Below are 14428 nucleotides of genomic sequence, written 5' to 3'. Positions count from 1 at the left end.
AGCAGTGGTGAGGGTGAGCAGTGGTGAGGGTGAGCAGTGGTGAGGGTGAGCAGTGGAGAGGGTGAGCAGTGGAGAGGGTGAGCAGTGGTGAGGGTGAGCAGTGGTGAGAGGGTGAGCAGTGGTGAGAGGGTGAGCAGTGGTGAGGGTGAGCAGTGGTGAGGGTGAGCAGTGGTGAGGGTGAGCAGTGGTGAGGGTGAGCAGTGGTGTGAGGGTGAGCAGTGGTGAGGGTGAGCAGTGGTGAGAGGGTGAGCAGTGGTGAGAGGGTGAGCAGTGGTGAGCAGTGGTGAGAGGGTGAGCAGTGGTGAGGGTGAGCAGTGGTGAGGGTGAGCAGTGGTGAGGGTGAGCAGTGGTGAGGGTGAGCAGTGGAGAGGGTGAGCAGTGGAGAGGGTGAGCAGTGGAGAGGGTGAGCAGTGGTGAGGGTGAGCAGTGGTGAGGGTGAGCAGTGGTGAGGGTGAGCAGTGGTGAGGGTGAGCAGTGGTGAGGGTGAGCAGTGGTGAGGGTGAGCAGTGGCGAGGGTGAGCAGTGGCGAGGGTGAGCAGTGGCGAGGGTGAGCAGTGGTGAGAGGGTGAGCAGTGGTGAGGGTGAGCAGTGGTGAGGGTGAGCAGTGGTGAGGGTGAGCAGTGGCGAGGGTGAGCAGTGGTGAGGGTGAGCAGTGGTGAGGGTGAGCAGTGGAGAGGGTGAGCAGTGGTGAGGGTGAGCAGTGGAGAGGGTGAGCAGTGGTGAGGGTGAGCAGTGGTGAGGGTGAGCAGTGGTGAGAGGGTGAGCAGTGGTGAGGGTGAGCAGTGGTGAGGGTGAGCAGTGGTGAGGGTGAGCAGTGGTGAGAGGGTGAGCAGTGGTGAGGGTGAGCAGTGGTGAGGGTGAGCAGTGGTGAGGGTGAGCAGTGGTGAGGGTGAGCAGTGGCGAGGGTGAGCAGTGGCGAGGGTGAGCAGTGGCGAGGGTGAGCAGTGGTGAGGGTGAGCAGTGGTGAGGGTGAGCAGTGGTGAGGGTGAGCAGTGGTGAGGGTGAGCAGTGGTGAGGGTGAGCAGTGGTGAGGGTGAGCAGTGGTGAGGGTGAGCAGTGGTGAGGGTGAGCAGTGGAGAGGGTGAGCAGTGGTGAGGGTGAGCAGTGGTGAGGGTGAGCAGTGGTGAGGGTGAGCAGTGGTGAGGGTGAGCAGTGGTGAGGGTGAGCAGTGGCGAGGGTGAGCAGTGGCGAGGGTGAGCAGTGGCGAGGGTGAGCAGTGGCGAGGGTGAGCAGTGGTGAGGGTGAGCAGTGGAGAGGGTGAGCAGTGGAGAGGGTGAGCAGTGGTGAGGGTGAGCAGTGGTGAGGGTGAGCAGTGGTGAGGGTGAGCAGTGGAGAGGGTGAGCAGTGGAGAGGGTGAGCAGTGGAGAGGGTGAGCAGTGGTGAGGGTGAGCAGTGGTGAGGGTGAGCAGTGGTGAGGGTGAGCAGTGGTGAGGGTGAGCAGTGGAGAGGGTGAGCAGTGGAGAGGGTGAGCAGTGGTGAGGGTGAGCAGTGGTGAGGGTGAGCAGTGGTGAGGGTGAGCAGTGGTGAGGGGGGTGAAATGGTGAGGGGGTGAAATGGCCATCTGTGCGGACTACAAGTCGTTCACCATCTCACCCTGGCTCCACCACCACCACCTCCACCACCACCTCCTCCACCATCTCCTCCACCTCCTCCTCTACCTCCTGCTACTCCATCACCATCCGGGCCTTGCTTGCTCCGATGTTAGCTCAGGTAAAGTGATGGGCCACCATCATCATCATCATCACTAGCATCATCATCTCTACCATCATCATCACCATCACTACCATCATCATCATCACTAGCATCATCATTGCCATCATCATCACTACCATCATCATCACCACCACCATCACCACCATCACTACCATCATCACCACCACCATCACCACCATCACTACCATCATCACCACCATCACTACCATCACCACCATCGCTACCATCATCACCACCACCATCATCACCATCACTACCATCATCACCATCACTACCATCACCACCATCGCTACCATCATCATCGCTACCATCATCATCACTACCATCATCATCACTACCATCACCATCATCATCACTACCATCATCATCACTACCATCATCATCACTACCATCACCATCATCATCATCACCATCATCATCATCACCATCATCATCATCATCACCACCATCATCATCACTACCACCATCATCACCATCATCACTACCATCATCATCACTACCATCATCATCACTACCATCATCATCATCATCATCACCACCATCATCATCACTACCACCATCATCACCATCATCACCACCATCATCATCACTACCACCATCACCACCATCATCACCATCACCACCATTACCACCACCACCACCACCATCACCACCACCATCACCATCATCACCATCACCACCACCATCACCATCATCACCACCACCATCACCATCATCACCATCACCACCATCACCACCATCATCATCACCATCATCACCATCACCACCATCATCACCATCATCACCACCATCACCACCACCACCATCACCACCATCACCACCACCATCACCACCATCATCACCACCATCACCACCACCATCACCACCACCATCACCACCATCACCACCATCACCATCATCACCATCACCACCACCATCACCACCATCACCACCACCATCACCACCACCATCACCACCACCATCACCACCACCATCACCACCATCACCACCACCACCATCACCACCATCACCACCACCATCACCACCATCACCACCACCATCACCACCACCATCACCACCACCATCACACCACCATCACCACCACCCACCACCACCATCACCACCCATCACCTCCACCATCACCACCATCCACCACCCACCATCACCACCACCATCACCACCACCATCCCACCATCCCAACCTCCACTCACCACCACCATCACCACCACCATCACCACCACCACCACCATCACCACCATCACCACCACCATCACCACCACCATCACCACCACCATCACCACCACCACACCACCATCACCACCACCATCACCACCACCATCACCACCACCATCACCACCACCATCACCACCACCATCACCACCATCATCACCACCACCACCACCATCACCACCACCATCCACCACCATCACCACCACCATCACCACCACCACCATCACCACCACCATCACCACCACCATCACCACCACCATCACCACCACCATCACCCACCACCACACCACCACCATCACCACCACCACCACCATCACCACCACCACCATCACCACCATCACCACACCACTCACCATCACCACCCATCACCACCATCCACCACCATCACCACCACCACCACCACCATCACCCCATCACCACCACCATCACCCACACCACCACCACCACCATCATCACCACCACCCACCACCACCATCATCACCATCACCACCACCACCCATCACCATCACCACCACCACCACCCACCATCACCACCATCACCACCACCATCACCCATCACACCACCATCCACATCCACCATCACCACCACCACCATCCACCCACCACCACCTCACCACCATCACCACCACCCCCATCATCCACCACCACCCATCACCACCATCACCACCATCACCATCACCACCATCACCACCACCACCATCATCACCACCATCACCATCACCACCATCACCACCATCACCACCACCACCACCATCATCACCACCATCACCATCACCACCACCACCACCATCATCACCACCATCACCATCACCACCACCACCACCACCATCATCACCACCATCACCATCACCACCACCACCACCATCATCACCACCATCACCATCACCACCACCACCATCACCACCATCACCACCATCATCACCATCATCACCATCATCACCACCATCACCACTGTGTGTCAGTGTATATGGGGAGCGGTGGTGCAGTGGTTAGCGCTACACCACACTGCAAACCCGGCCGAAACCCAACCGGTCCCGGGCCTCCCCTAGGTCGACTCAGCCTCAAATGAGTACCTGGTGTAGCGGTGGTGTGTAGTGAACATCGCTAGCACTGGGGGAGATACAAAGGCGGCCGGGCGTGGTGGTGCTGCCCACCCAAGTCGTGTGCCACCGTGCCGGTAGCCTTCATAGGCGCTACTCGCTAACAGCACTTGCCCCTACAGTCTGTCGAGGCTACACGGGGGGGGCTTTGTCTTTGTAACAGACCGTGTGGATTTTCTCCCGGCATCCCACATCGAGATGAGCTCGTTCAACTTTGTGCATGCGTTGTCATGGCAACGGCTGGACGGGGCGCCTGGCAACGCCACGTATACTGTGCTGGTGGGCAGGTGAGCGACGCTCAGTCACCCACTCAGTCAGTCAGTCACTCACTCAGTCACTCAGTCAGTCACTCACTCAGTCAGTCACTCACTCAGTCAGTCACTCAGTCACTCACTCAGTCACTCACTCAGTCACTCAGTCACTCAGTCAGTCACTCACTCAGTCAGTCACTCAGTCAGTCACTCACTCAGTCACTCAGTCAGTCACTCAGTCACTCAGTCAGTCACTCAGTCACTCAGTCAGTCACTCAGTCATTCACTCAGTCACTCAGTCACTCACTCAGTCACTCAGTCAGTCAGTCACTCAGTCAGTCACTCACTCAGTCATTCACTCAGTCACTCAGTCAGTCACTCACTCAGTCATTCACTCAGTCACTCAGTCACTCACTCAGTCACTCAGTCAGTCACTCAGTCACTCAGTCAGTCAGTCACTCAGTCAGTCACTCACCCACTCAGTCACCCACTCAGTCACTCACTCAGTCACTCACTCACCCACTCAGTCACCCACTCAGTCACTCACTCAGTCACTCCCTCAGTCACTCAGTCACTCACTCAGTCACTCACTCAGTCACTCACCCACCCACTCAGTCACTCACTCACCCACTCACTCACCCCACTCAGTCAGTCACTCAGTCACTCAGTCAGTCACTCACTCAGTCACTCACTCACCCACTCACTCACCCACTCACTCACCCACTCAGTCACTCACCCACCCACCCACTCACCCACTCACTCACCCACTCACTCACTCAGTCCACTCACTCACTCACTCACCCACACACCCAGTCACTCACTCAGTCAGTCACTCCAGTCAGTCACTCACCCACCCACCCCCCACCCACTCGCCCACCCACCTAATCACCCACTCGCTCACTGCGTGTGTGCGCGTGTCTGTGTGTGTCTGTGGGTCTGTATGTGTCTGTGTGTGTGTGTCTGTGTGTGTGTCTGTGTCTGTGTGTGTGTGTCTGTGTGTGTGTCTGTGTGTGTCTGTGTGTGTGTCTGTGTGTGTGTCTGTGTGTGTGTCTGTGTGTCTGTGTGTCTGTGCAGCGAGCTCGGATTAGAGGAAGTCCCAGGCTGCGTTTCCCTGTCCTCCTCCTCCCTCAACTGCTCACTCACCGACCACCTGGGAGACATGGAGATGCGATACCACATACGCGTGTGTGTCGTGGTCACCACAACCACCACCTCCACCACCACCACCTCCACCACCACCTCCACCACCCCAACAACCTCAATCTCCGACTCCACCACCTCCAACTCAACCTCCACCACCACCTCCACCACCACCTCCACCACCCCAACAACCTCAATCTCCGACTCCACCACCTCCAACTCAACCACCACCACCACCACCTCCACCACCACCCTCCACCACCCCAACAACCTCAATCGCCGACTTCACCACCTCCAACTCAACCTCCACCTCCTCCACCACCACCTCCACCTCCTCCATCCCCGTGCCGCTGTCTGCTGGAGGAGGCCTCTCAGGAGGAGATGGAGCTCAGCTTCGCCCCAGATGAAAACAGTGAGTCTCTCTGTGTGTCTGTGTGTGTGTGTCTGTGTGTGTGTGAGTCTCTGTGTGTGTGTGTTTGTGTGTGTGTCTGTGTGTGTGTGAGTGAGTCTCTCTGTGTGTGTCTGTGTGTGTGTGTCTGTGTGTGTGTGAGTCTCTCTGTGTGTCTGTGTGTGTGTGTCTGTGTGTGTCTGTGTGAGTCTCTGTGTGTGTGCCTGTGTGTGTGTCTGTGTGTGTGTGAGTGAGTCTCTGTGTGTGTGTGTGTGTTTGTGTATGAGTGTGTCTGTGTGTGTCTGTGTGAGTCTCTGTGTGTGTGTGAGTGAGTCTCTGTGTGTGTGTGTGTGTTTGTGTGTGAGTGTGTCTGTGTGTGTCTGTGTGAGTCTCTGTGTGTGTGTGTGTGTCTGTTTGTGTGTGAGTGAGTCTCTGTGTGTGTGTGTGTTTGTGTGTGAGTGTGTCTGTGTGTGTGTGAGTGAGTCTCTGTGTGTGTGTCTGTGTGTGTGTGAGTGAGTCTCTGTGTGTGTGTGTGTTTGTGTGTGAGTGTGTCTGTGTGTGTGTGAGTGAGTCTCTGTGTGTGTGTGTGTGTGTGTGTGTGAGTGAGTCTCTGTGTGTGTGTGTGTTTGTGTATGAGTGTGTCTGTGTGTGTGTGAGTGAGTCTCTCTGTGTGTGTGTGTGTGTGTGTGAGTGAGTCTCTGTGTGTGTGTGTGTGTTTGTGTGTGAGTGTGTCTGTGTGTGTCTGTGTGAGTCTCTGTGTGTGAGTGTGTCTGTGTGTGTGTGAGTCTCTGTGTGTGTGTGTGTGTGTGTGTCTGTGTGTGTGTGAGTGAGTCTCTCTGTGTGTGTCTGTGTGTGTGTGTCTGTGTGTGTGTCTGTGTGTGTGTGTCTGTGTGTGTGTGAGTCTCTGTGTGTGTGTGTGTGTGTCTGTGTGTGTGTGAGTGAGTCTCTCTGTGTGTGTCTGTGTGTGTGTGTCTGTGTGTGTGTGAGTCTCTGTGTGTGTGTGTTTGTGTGTGTGTCTGTCTGTGTGTGTGTGAGTCTCTGTGTGTGTGAGTCTCTCTGTGTGTGTCTGTGTGTGCGTGTCTGTGTGTGTGTGAGTCTCTGTGTGTGTGTGTTTGTGTGTGTGTCTGTCTGTGTGTGTGTGTGTCTGTGTGTGTGTGAGTCTCTCTGTGTGTGTCTGTGTGTGTGTGTCTGTGTGTGTCTGTGTGAGTCTCTGTGTGTGTGCCTGTGTGTGTGTGAGTGTGTGTGTGTGTGTCTGTGTGTGTGTGTGTGTCTGTGTGTGTGTCTGTGTGTGTGTGTCTGTGTGTGTGTGAGTCTCTGTGTGTGTGTGTTTGTGTGTGTGTCTGTCTGTGTGTGTGTGTGTCTGTGTGTGTGTGAGTCTCTCTGTGTGTGTCTGTGTGTGTGTGTCTGTGTGTGTCTGTGTGAGTCTCTGTGTGTGTGCCTGTGTGTGTGTGAGTGTTGTGTGTGTGTGTCTGTGTGTGTGTGTGTGTCTGTGTGTGTGTCTGTGTGTGTGTGTCTGTGTGTGTGTGAGGTCTCTGTGTGTGTGTGTTTGTGTGTGTGTCTGTGTGTGTGTGAGTGAGTCTCTCTGTGTGTGTCTGTGTGTGTGTGTCTGTGTGTGTGTGAGTCTCTCTGTGTGTCTGTGTGTGTGTGTCTGTGTGTGTCTGTGTGAGTCTCTGTGTGTGTGCCTGTGTGTGTGTCTGTGTGTGTGTGTCTGTGTGTGTGTGAGTCTCTCTGTGTGTCTGTGTGTGTGTGTCTGTGTGTGTCTGTGTGAGTCTCTGTGTGTGTCCCTGTGTGTGTGTCTGTGTGTGTGTGAGTGAGTCTCTGTGTGTGTGTGTGTTTGTGTATGAGTGTGTCTGTGTGTGTCTGTGTGTGTCTGTGTGAGTCTCTGTGTGTGTGTGAGTGAGTCTCTGTGTGTGTGTGTGTGTTTGTGTGTGAGTGTGTCTGTGTGTGTCTGTGTGAGTCTCTGTGTGTGTGTCTGTTTGTGTGTGAGTGAGTCTCTGTGTGTGTGTCTGTTTGTGTGTGAGTGTGTCTGTGTGTGTCTGTGTGAGTCTCTGTGTGTGTGTGTCTGTGTGTGTGTGAGTGAGTCTCTGTGTGTGTGTGTGTGTCTGTGTGTGTGTGAGTGAGTCTCTGTGTGTGTGCCTGTGTGTGTGTGTGTTTGTGTGTGAGTGTGTCTGTGTGTGTGTGAGTGAGTCTCTGTGTGTGTGTGTGTTTGTGTGTGAGTGTGTCTGTGTGTGTCTGTGTGAGTCTCTGTGTGTGTGTGTGAGTGAGTCTCTCTGTGTGTGTCTGTGTGTGTGTTTGTGTGTGTCTGTGTGTGTGAGTCTCTCTCTGTGTGTGTGTCTGTGTGTCTGTGTGTGTGTGTGTGTCTGTGTGTGTGTGTCTGTGTGTGTGTGAGTCTCTCTGTGTGTGTGTGTTTGTGTGTGAGTGTGTCTGTGTGTGTCTGTGTGAGTCTCTGTGTGTGTGTGTGTGTCTGTGTGTGTGTGAGTGAGTCTCTCTGTCTGTGTGTGTGAGTGTGTCTGTGTGTGTCTGTGTGAGTCTCTGTGTGTGTGTGTGTGTGTCTGTGTGTGTGTCTGTGTGTGTGTCTGTGTGTGTGAGTCTCTGTCTGTGTGTGTGAGTCTGTGTGTGTGTGTCTGTGTGTGTGAGTCTCTCTCTGTGTGTGTGTCTGTGTGTGTGTGTGTCTGTGTGTGTGAGTCTCTGTCTGTGTGTGTGAGTCTGTGTGTGTGTGAGTCTCTCTCTGTGTGTGTGTCTGTGTGTGTGTGTCTGTGTGTGTGAGTCTCTGTCTGTTTGTGTGAGTCTCTGTGTGTCTCTGTGTGTGTGAGTCTCTGTGTGTGTGTGTTTGAGTCTCTGTGTCCTCTATCTGTGTGTGAGTCTCTGTGTGTGTGTGGGTGTCTCTGTGTGTGTGTGAGTCTTTCTGTGTGTGTCTGTGTGTGTGTCTATGTGTGTGTGTCTGTGTGTGTGTCTGTGTGAGTCTGTGTGTGTGAGTCTCTGTGTGTGTGTCTGTGTGTGTCTGTGTGTGAGTGTCTGTGTGAGTCTATGTGTGTGTGTGTGAGTCTCTGTGTGTGTGTGTGTCTATGTGTGTGTGTCTGTGTGTGTGTCTGTGTGAGTCTGTGTGTGTGAGTCTTTCTGTGTGTGTGAGTCTCTCTCTGTGTGTGTGAGTCTGTGTGTGTGTGTGTCTGTGTGTGTGTCTCTGTGTGTGTGTCTATGTGAGTCTATGTGTGTGTGTCTGTGTGTGTGTGTGTGTGTCTCGGTCTGTGTGTGTGTGTGTCTCGGTCTGTGTGTGAGTCTGTGTGTGTCTCTGTGTGTGTCTCTGTGTGTGTGTGAGTCTGTGTCTGTCTGTATGTGTGTCTGTGTGTGTGAGTCTCTGTGTGTGTGTGTCTGTGTCTGTGTGTGTGAGTGTGTGTGTGTCTGTGTGTGTCTGTGTGTGTGAGTCTGTGTGTGTGTGTGTCTGTGTGTGTGAGTCTGTGTGTGTGTGTGTGAGTCTCTGTGTGTGTGTGAGTCTCTCTGTGTGTGTGTGAGTCTCTGTGTGTGTGTGTGTGTGTCTGTGTGTGTGAGTCTCTGTGTGTGTGTGAGTCTGTGTGTGTGAGTCTGTGTGTGTGTGTCTGTGTGTGTGAGTCTGTGTGTGTGTGTGTGTCTGTGTGTGTGAGTCTCTGTGTGTGTGTGAGTCTCTCTCTGTGTGTGTGAGTCTCTGTGTGTGTGTGAGTCCGTGTGTGTGAGTCTGTGTGTGTGTGTGTCTGTGTGTGTGAGTCTCTGTGTGTGTGCGAGTCTTTCTCTGTGTGTGTGAGTCCTCTGTGTGTGTGTGTGTCTGTGTGTGTGAGTCTCTGTGTGTGTGTGTGTCTGTGTGTGTGTGTGTCTGTGTGTGTGAGTCTCTCTCTGTGTGTGTGAGTCTCTCTCTGTGTGTGTGAGTCTCTGTGTGTGTGTGTGTCTGTGTGTGTGAGTCTCTGTGTGTGTGTGAGTCTGTGTGTGTGAGTCTGTGTGTGTGTGTCTGTGTGTGTGTGAGTCTCTGTGTGTGTGTGAGTCTTTCTCTGTGTGTGTGAGTCTCTGTGTGTGTGTGTGTGCCTGTGTGTGAGTCTCTGTGTGTGTGTGTGAGTCTCTCTGTGTGTGTGTCTGTGTGTGTGTCTGTGTGTGTCTGTGTGTGTGTGTCTGTGTGTGTCTGTGTGTGTGTGTCTGTGTGTGTGTCTGTGTGTGTGTGTGTCTGTGTGTGTGAGTCTCTCTCTGTGTGTGTGAGTCTCTGTGTGTGTGTGTGTCTGTGTGTGTGAGTCTCTGTGTGTGTGTCCCCTGTGTGTGTGAGTCTCTGAGCGAGTCTCTGAGTGAGTCTCTGCGCGAGCCTCACCTGAGTACAACCCTCTCCTCACCTCACCTCACCCCCCCCTCACCCCCCCCCCCCCCTCTCCTCACCTCACCCCCCCTCACCCCCTCCTCTCCTCACCTCTTCACCGTCAGCCACCCTGGGACCTCCCAGCCTCACCCTGAACGTGACCACGCTGTGGATCTCCGGACCGTTCGTAGCCTCAGGTCGGAGGTCGGGGCTCAGCGTCGCCCAGGTGTACAACACGCCCCGCTACGAAGTCAGCTACTACACTCGAGGGGAGGAAGCCAGGGAGGTTCGCTGTGTCATCCACTCGCTCACCCGCTCACTCAGACACTCACTCACTCAGACACTCACTCAGACACTCACTCAGACACTCACTCAGACACTCACTCACTCAGCCACTCAGGTGTACAACACGCCCCGCTACGAAGTCATCTACTCCACTCGAGGGGAGGAAGCCAGGGAGGTTCGCTGTGTCATCCACTCGCTCACCCGCTCACTCACCCCGCTCGCTCAGACGCTCGCTCAGACACTCGCTCAGGACACTCACTCAGACACTCACCCACTCAGACACTCACTCACTCACTCAGCCACTCAGACACTCGCTCAGACACTCACTCAGACACTCACTCACTCAGCCACTCAGGTGTACAACACGCCCCGCTACGAAGTCATCTACTCCACTCGAGGGGAGGAAGCCAGGGAGGTGAGCGCTCACTCACTCACTCAGACACTCACTCAGACACTCGCTCACTCACTCAGCCGCTCACTCAGACACTCACTCACTCACTCAGCCGCTCACTCAGACACTCACTCACTCAGACACTCACTCAGACACTCACTCACTCACTCAGCCGCTCACTCAGACACTCACTCACTCACTCAGACACTCGCTCACTCACTCACTCACTCAGCCACTCAGCCACTCACTCACTCAGCCACTCACTCACTCAGACACTCACTCACTCACTCAGACACTCACTCAGACACTCACTCACTCACTCAGCCGCTCACTCAGACACTCACTCACTCACTCAGACACTCGCTCACTCACTCACTCACTCAGCCACTCACTCACTCAGCCACTCACTCACTCAGACACTCACTCACTCAGCCACTCACCTCACTCAGACACTCACTCACTCAGCCACTCACTCACTCACTCAGCCACTCACTCACTCAGCCACTCACTCACTCAGCCACTCAGCCACTCACTCACTCACTCACTCGCTCACTCACTCACTCACTCAGCCACTCAGCCACTCACTCAGTCACTCACTCACTCACTCAGCCACTCACTCACTCCGCTCACTCAGCCACCCACTCACTCAGCCACTCACTCACTCAGACACTCACTCACTCAGCCACTCACTCACTCACTCGCTCACCTCACTCAGCCACTCACTCACTCACTCAGACACTCACTCACTCAGTCACTCACTCACCCACTCACTCACTCAGACACTCACTCACTCAGCCACTCACTCACTCAGCCACTCAGCCACTCACTCACTCAGCCACTCACTCACTCAGACACTCACTCACTCAGCCACTCACTCACTCAGCCACTCACTCAGCCACTCACTCACTCAGCCACTCACTCACTCAGCCACTCACACCACTCACTCAGCCACTCACTCACTCACTCACTCACCCACTCAGACACTCACTCACTCAGCCACTCACTCAGCCACTCAGCCACTCACTCACTCAGCCACTCACTCACTCAGACACTCACTCACTCAGCCACTCACTCACTCAGCCACTCACTCAGCCACTCAGCCACTCACTCAGACACTCACTCACTCAGCCACTCACTCACTCACTCAGCCACTCACTCACTCAGCCACTCACTCACTCAGCCACTCACTCACTCAGCCACTCACCCACTCACTCAGCCACTCACTCACTCACTCAGCCACTCACTCACTCACTCAGCCACTCACTCACTCACTCAGCCACTCACTCACTCAGCCACTCACTCACTCAGCCACTCACTCACTCAGCCACTCAGCCACTCACTCACTCAGCCACTCACTCACTCAGCCACTCACTCACTCAGCCACTCACTCACTCACTCAGCCACTCACTCACTCAGCCACTCACCCACTCACTCAGCCACTCACTCACTCAGCCACTCACTCACTCAGCCACTCACTCACTCAGCCACTCACTCAGCCACTCACTCACTCAGCCGCTCACTCACTTACCCACCACTCAGCCGCTCACTCACTCACTCACTCAGCCGCTCACTCACTCACTCACCCACTCACCCACTCTCTCACCCACCCATTCACTCACTCAGCCACTCACCCACTCACTCAGCCACTCACTCACTCAGCCACTCACCCACTCACTCAGCCACTCACTCACTCAGCCACTCACTCACTCACTCGCTCACATCACTCAGCCACTCACTCACTCAGCCACTCATCCACTCACTCAGCCACTCACCCCACTCACTCAGCCACTCACCCACTCACTCAGCCACTCACTCACTCAGCCACTCACTCACTCAGCCACTCACTCACTCACTCAGCCACTCACTCAGAGACTCACTCACTCAGCCACTCACTCACTCAGCCACTCACTCACTCACTCAGCCACTCATCCACTCACTCAGCCACTCACTCACTCAGCCACTCACCCACTCACTCAGCCACTCACCCACTCACTCAGCCACTCACTCACTCAGCCACTCACTCACTCAGCCACTCACTCAGCCACTCACCCACTAACTCACCCACTAACTCACCCACCCACCCCCCCCAGCAGGACACGGTGTGGTTGCTTGCACCGCCCTTCTCCTTCGACTTTGCGTCGCTGTGGGGGGAGCCGCCTCTGAGCTCTGAGCTCTGCCTCACCGCTCGCTTCCATGACCACTCACTCAGCTACTCACTCACTCACTCAGACACTCACTCACTCACTCAGCCACTCACTCACTCAGCCACTCACTCACTCAGCCACTCACTCACTCAGCCACTCACTCACTCAGCCACTCACCCACTCACTCAGCCACTCACTCACTCAGCCACTCACTCACTCAGCCACTCAGCCACTCACTCACTCACTCACTCAGACACTCACTCACTCAGCCACTCACCCATTAACTCACTCACTCACTCAGCCACTCACTCGCTCACTTGCTCACTCACTCAGCCACTCACTCACTCAGCCACTCACTCACTCAGCCACCCACTCACTCAGCCACTCACTCACTCAGCCACTCACTCACTCACCCACTCAGCCACTCAGCCACTCAGCCACTCAGCCACTCACCCACTCACTCAGCCACTCACTCACTCAGCCACTCACTCACTCACTCAGCCACTCACTCACTCAGCCACTCACTCACTCAGCCACTCACTCACTCAGACACTCACTCACTCAGACACTCACTCACCCGCTCACTCACTCACTCACCCCACTCACCCACCAACTCACCCACTAACTCACCCACTAACTCACCCACCCACCCCCCCAGCAGGACACGGTGTGGTTGCTTGCACCGCCCTTCTCCTTCGACTTTGCGTCGCTGTGGGGGGAGCCGCCTCTGAGCTCTGAGCTCTGCCTCACCGCTCGCTTCCATGACCACTCACTCAGCCACTCACCCACTAACTCACCCACTAACTCACCCACCCACCCCCCCCAGCAGGACAACGGTGTGGTTGCTTGCACCGCCCTTCTCCTTCGACTTTGCGTCGCTGTGGGGGGAGCCGCCTCTGAGCTCTGAGCTCTGCCTCACCGCTCGCTTCCATGACCACTCACTCAGCCACTCACCCACTAACTCACCCACTAACTCACCCACCCACCCCCCCCAGCAGGACACGGTGTGGTTGCTTGCACCGCCCTTCTCCTTCGACTTTGCGTCGCTGTGGGGGGAGCCGCCTCTGAGCTCTGAGCTCTGGCCTCACCGCTCGCTTCCATGACCACTCACTCACTCACTCACCCACTCACCCACTAACTCACCCACTAACTCACCCACTAACTCACCCACCCACCCCCCCCAGCAGGACACGGTGTGGTTGCTTTCACCGCCCTTCTCCTTCGACTTTGCGTCGCTGTGGGGGGAGCCGCCTCTGAGCTCTGAGCTCTGCCTCACCGCTCGCTTCCATGACCACTCACTCAGCCACTCACCCACTAACTCACCCACTAACTCACCCACCCACCCCCCCCAGCAGGACACGGTGTGGTTGCTTGCACCGCCCTTCTCCTTCGACTTTGCGTCGCTGTGGGGGGAGCCGCCTCTGAGCTCTGAGCGCTGCCTCACCGCTCGCTTCCATGACCACTCACTCAGCCACTCACCCACTAACTCACCCACTAA

At 55.3% G+C, this 14428-nt stretch overlaps 1 protein-coding gene across 5 annotated transcripts; it reads left to right on the top strand.

Annotated features, from left to right (window-relative positions):
- The first annotated feature begins 278 nt into the window (after positions 1–278).
- Positions 279–13746, top strand: LOC144740129 (uncharacterized). 5 transcript variants are annotated; one of them, XM_078623011.1, is made up of 5 exons: positions 279–1710; positions 4186–4309; positions 5362–5825; positions 10236–10396; positions 12880–13746. In XM_078623011.1, exons 1-5 carry the CDS (start codon positions 1554–1556, stop codon positions 13666–13668), a joined length of 1695 nt encoding a protein of 564 aa, XP_078479137.1. In that variant the 5' UTR covers positions 279–1553; the 3' UTR covers positions 13669–13746. The 5 variants fall into 5 exon arrangements, with proteins under 5 accessions (XP_078479137.1, XP_078479136.1, XP_078479133.1 ...); XM_078623010.1 differs by having other exon boundaries at positions 12877–13746; XM_078623007.1 differs by having other exon boundaries at positions 10236–10810.
- Positions 13747–14428: the final 682 nt, after the last annotated feature.

This window comes from Lampetra planeri, unplaced genomic scaffold (assembly GCF_965212315.1).
Source record: "Lampetra planeri unplaced genomic scaffold, kcLamPlan1.2.h2 scaffold_1919, whole genome shotgun sequence".
Taxonomy (NCBI): domain Eukaryota; kingdom Metazoa; phylum Chordata; class Hyperoartia; order Petromyzontiformes; family Petromyzontidae; genus Lampetra; species Lampetra planeri.
The sequence above is the reverse complement of the archived record's forward strand: the minus strand, read 5'-3'. Positions and strand labels throughout refer to the sequence as shown.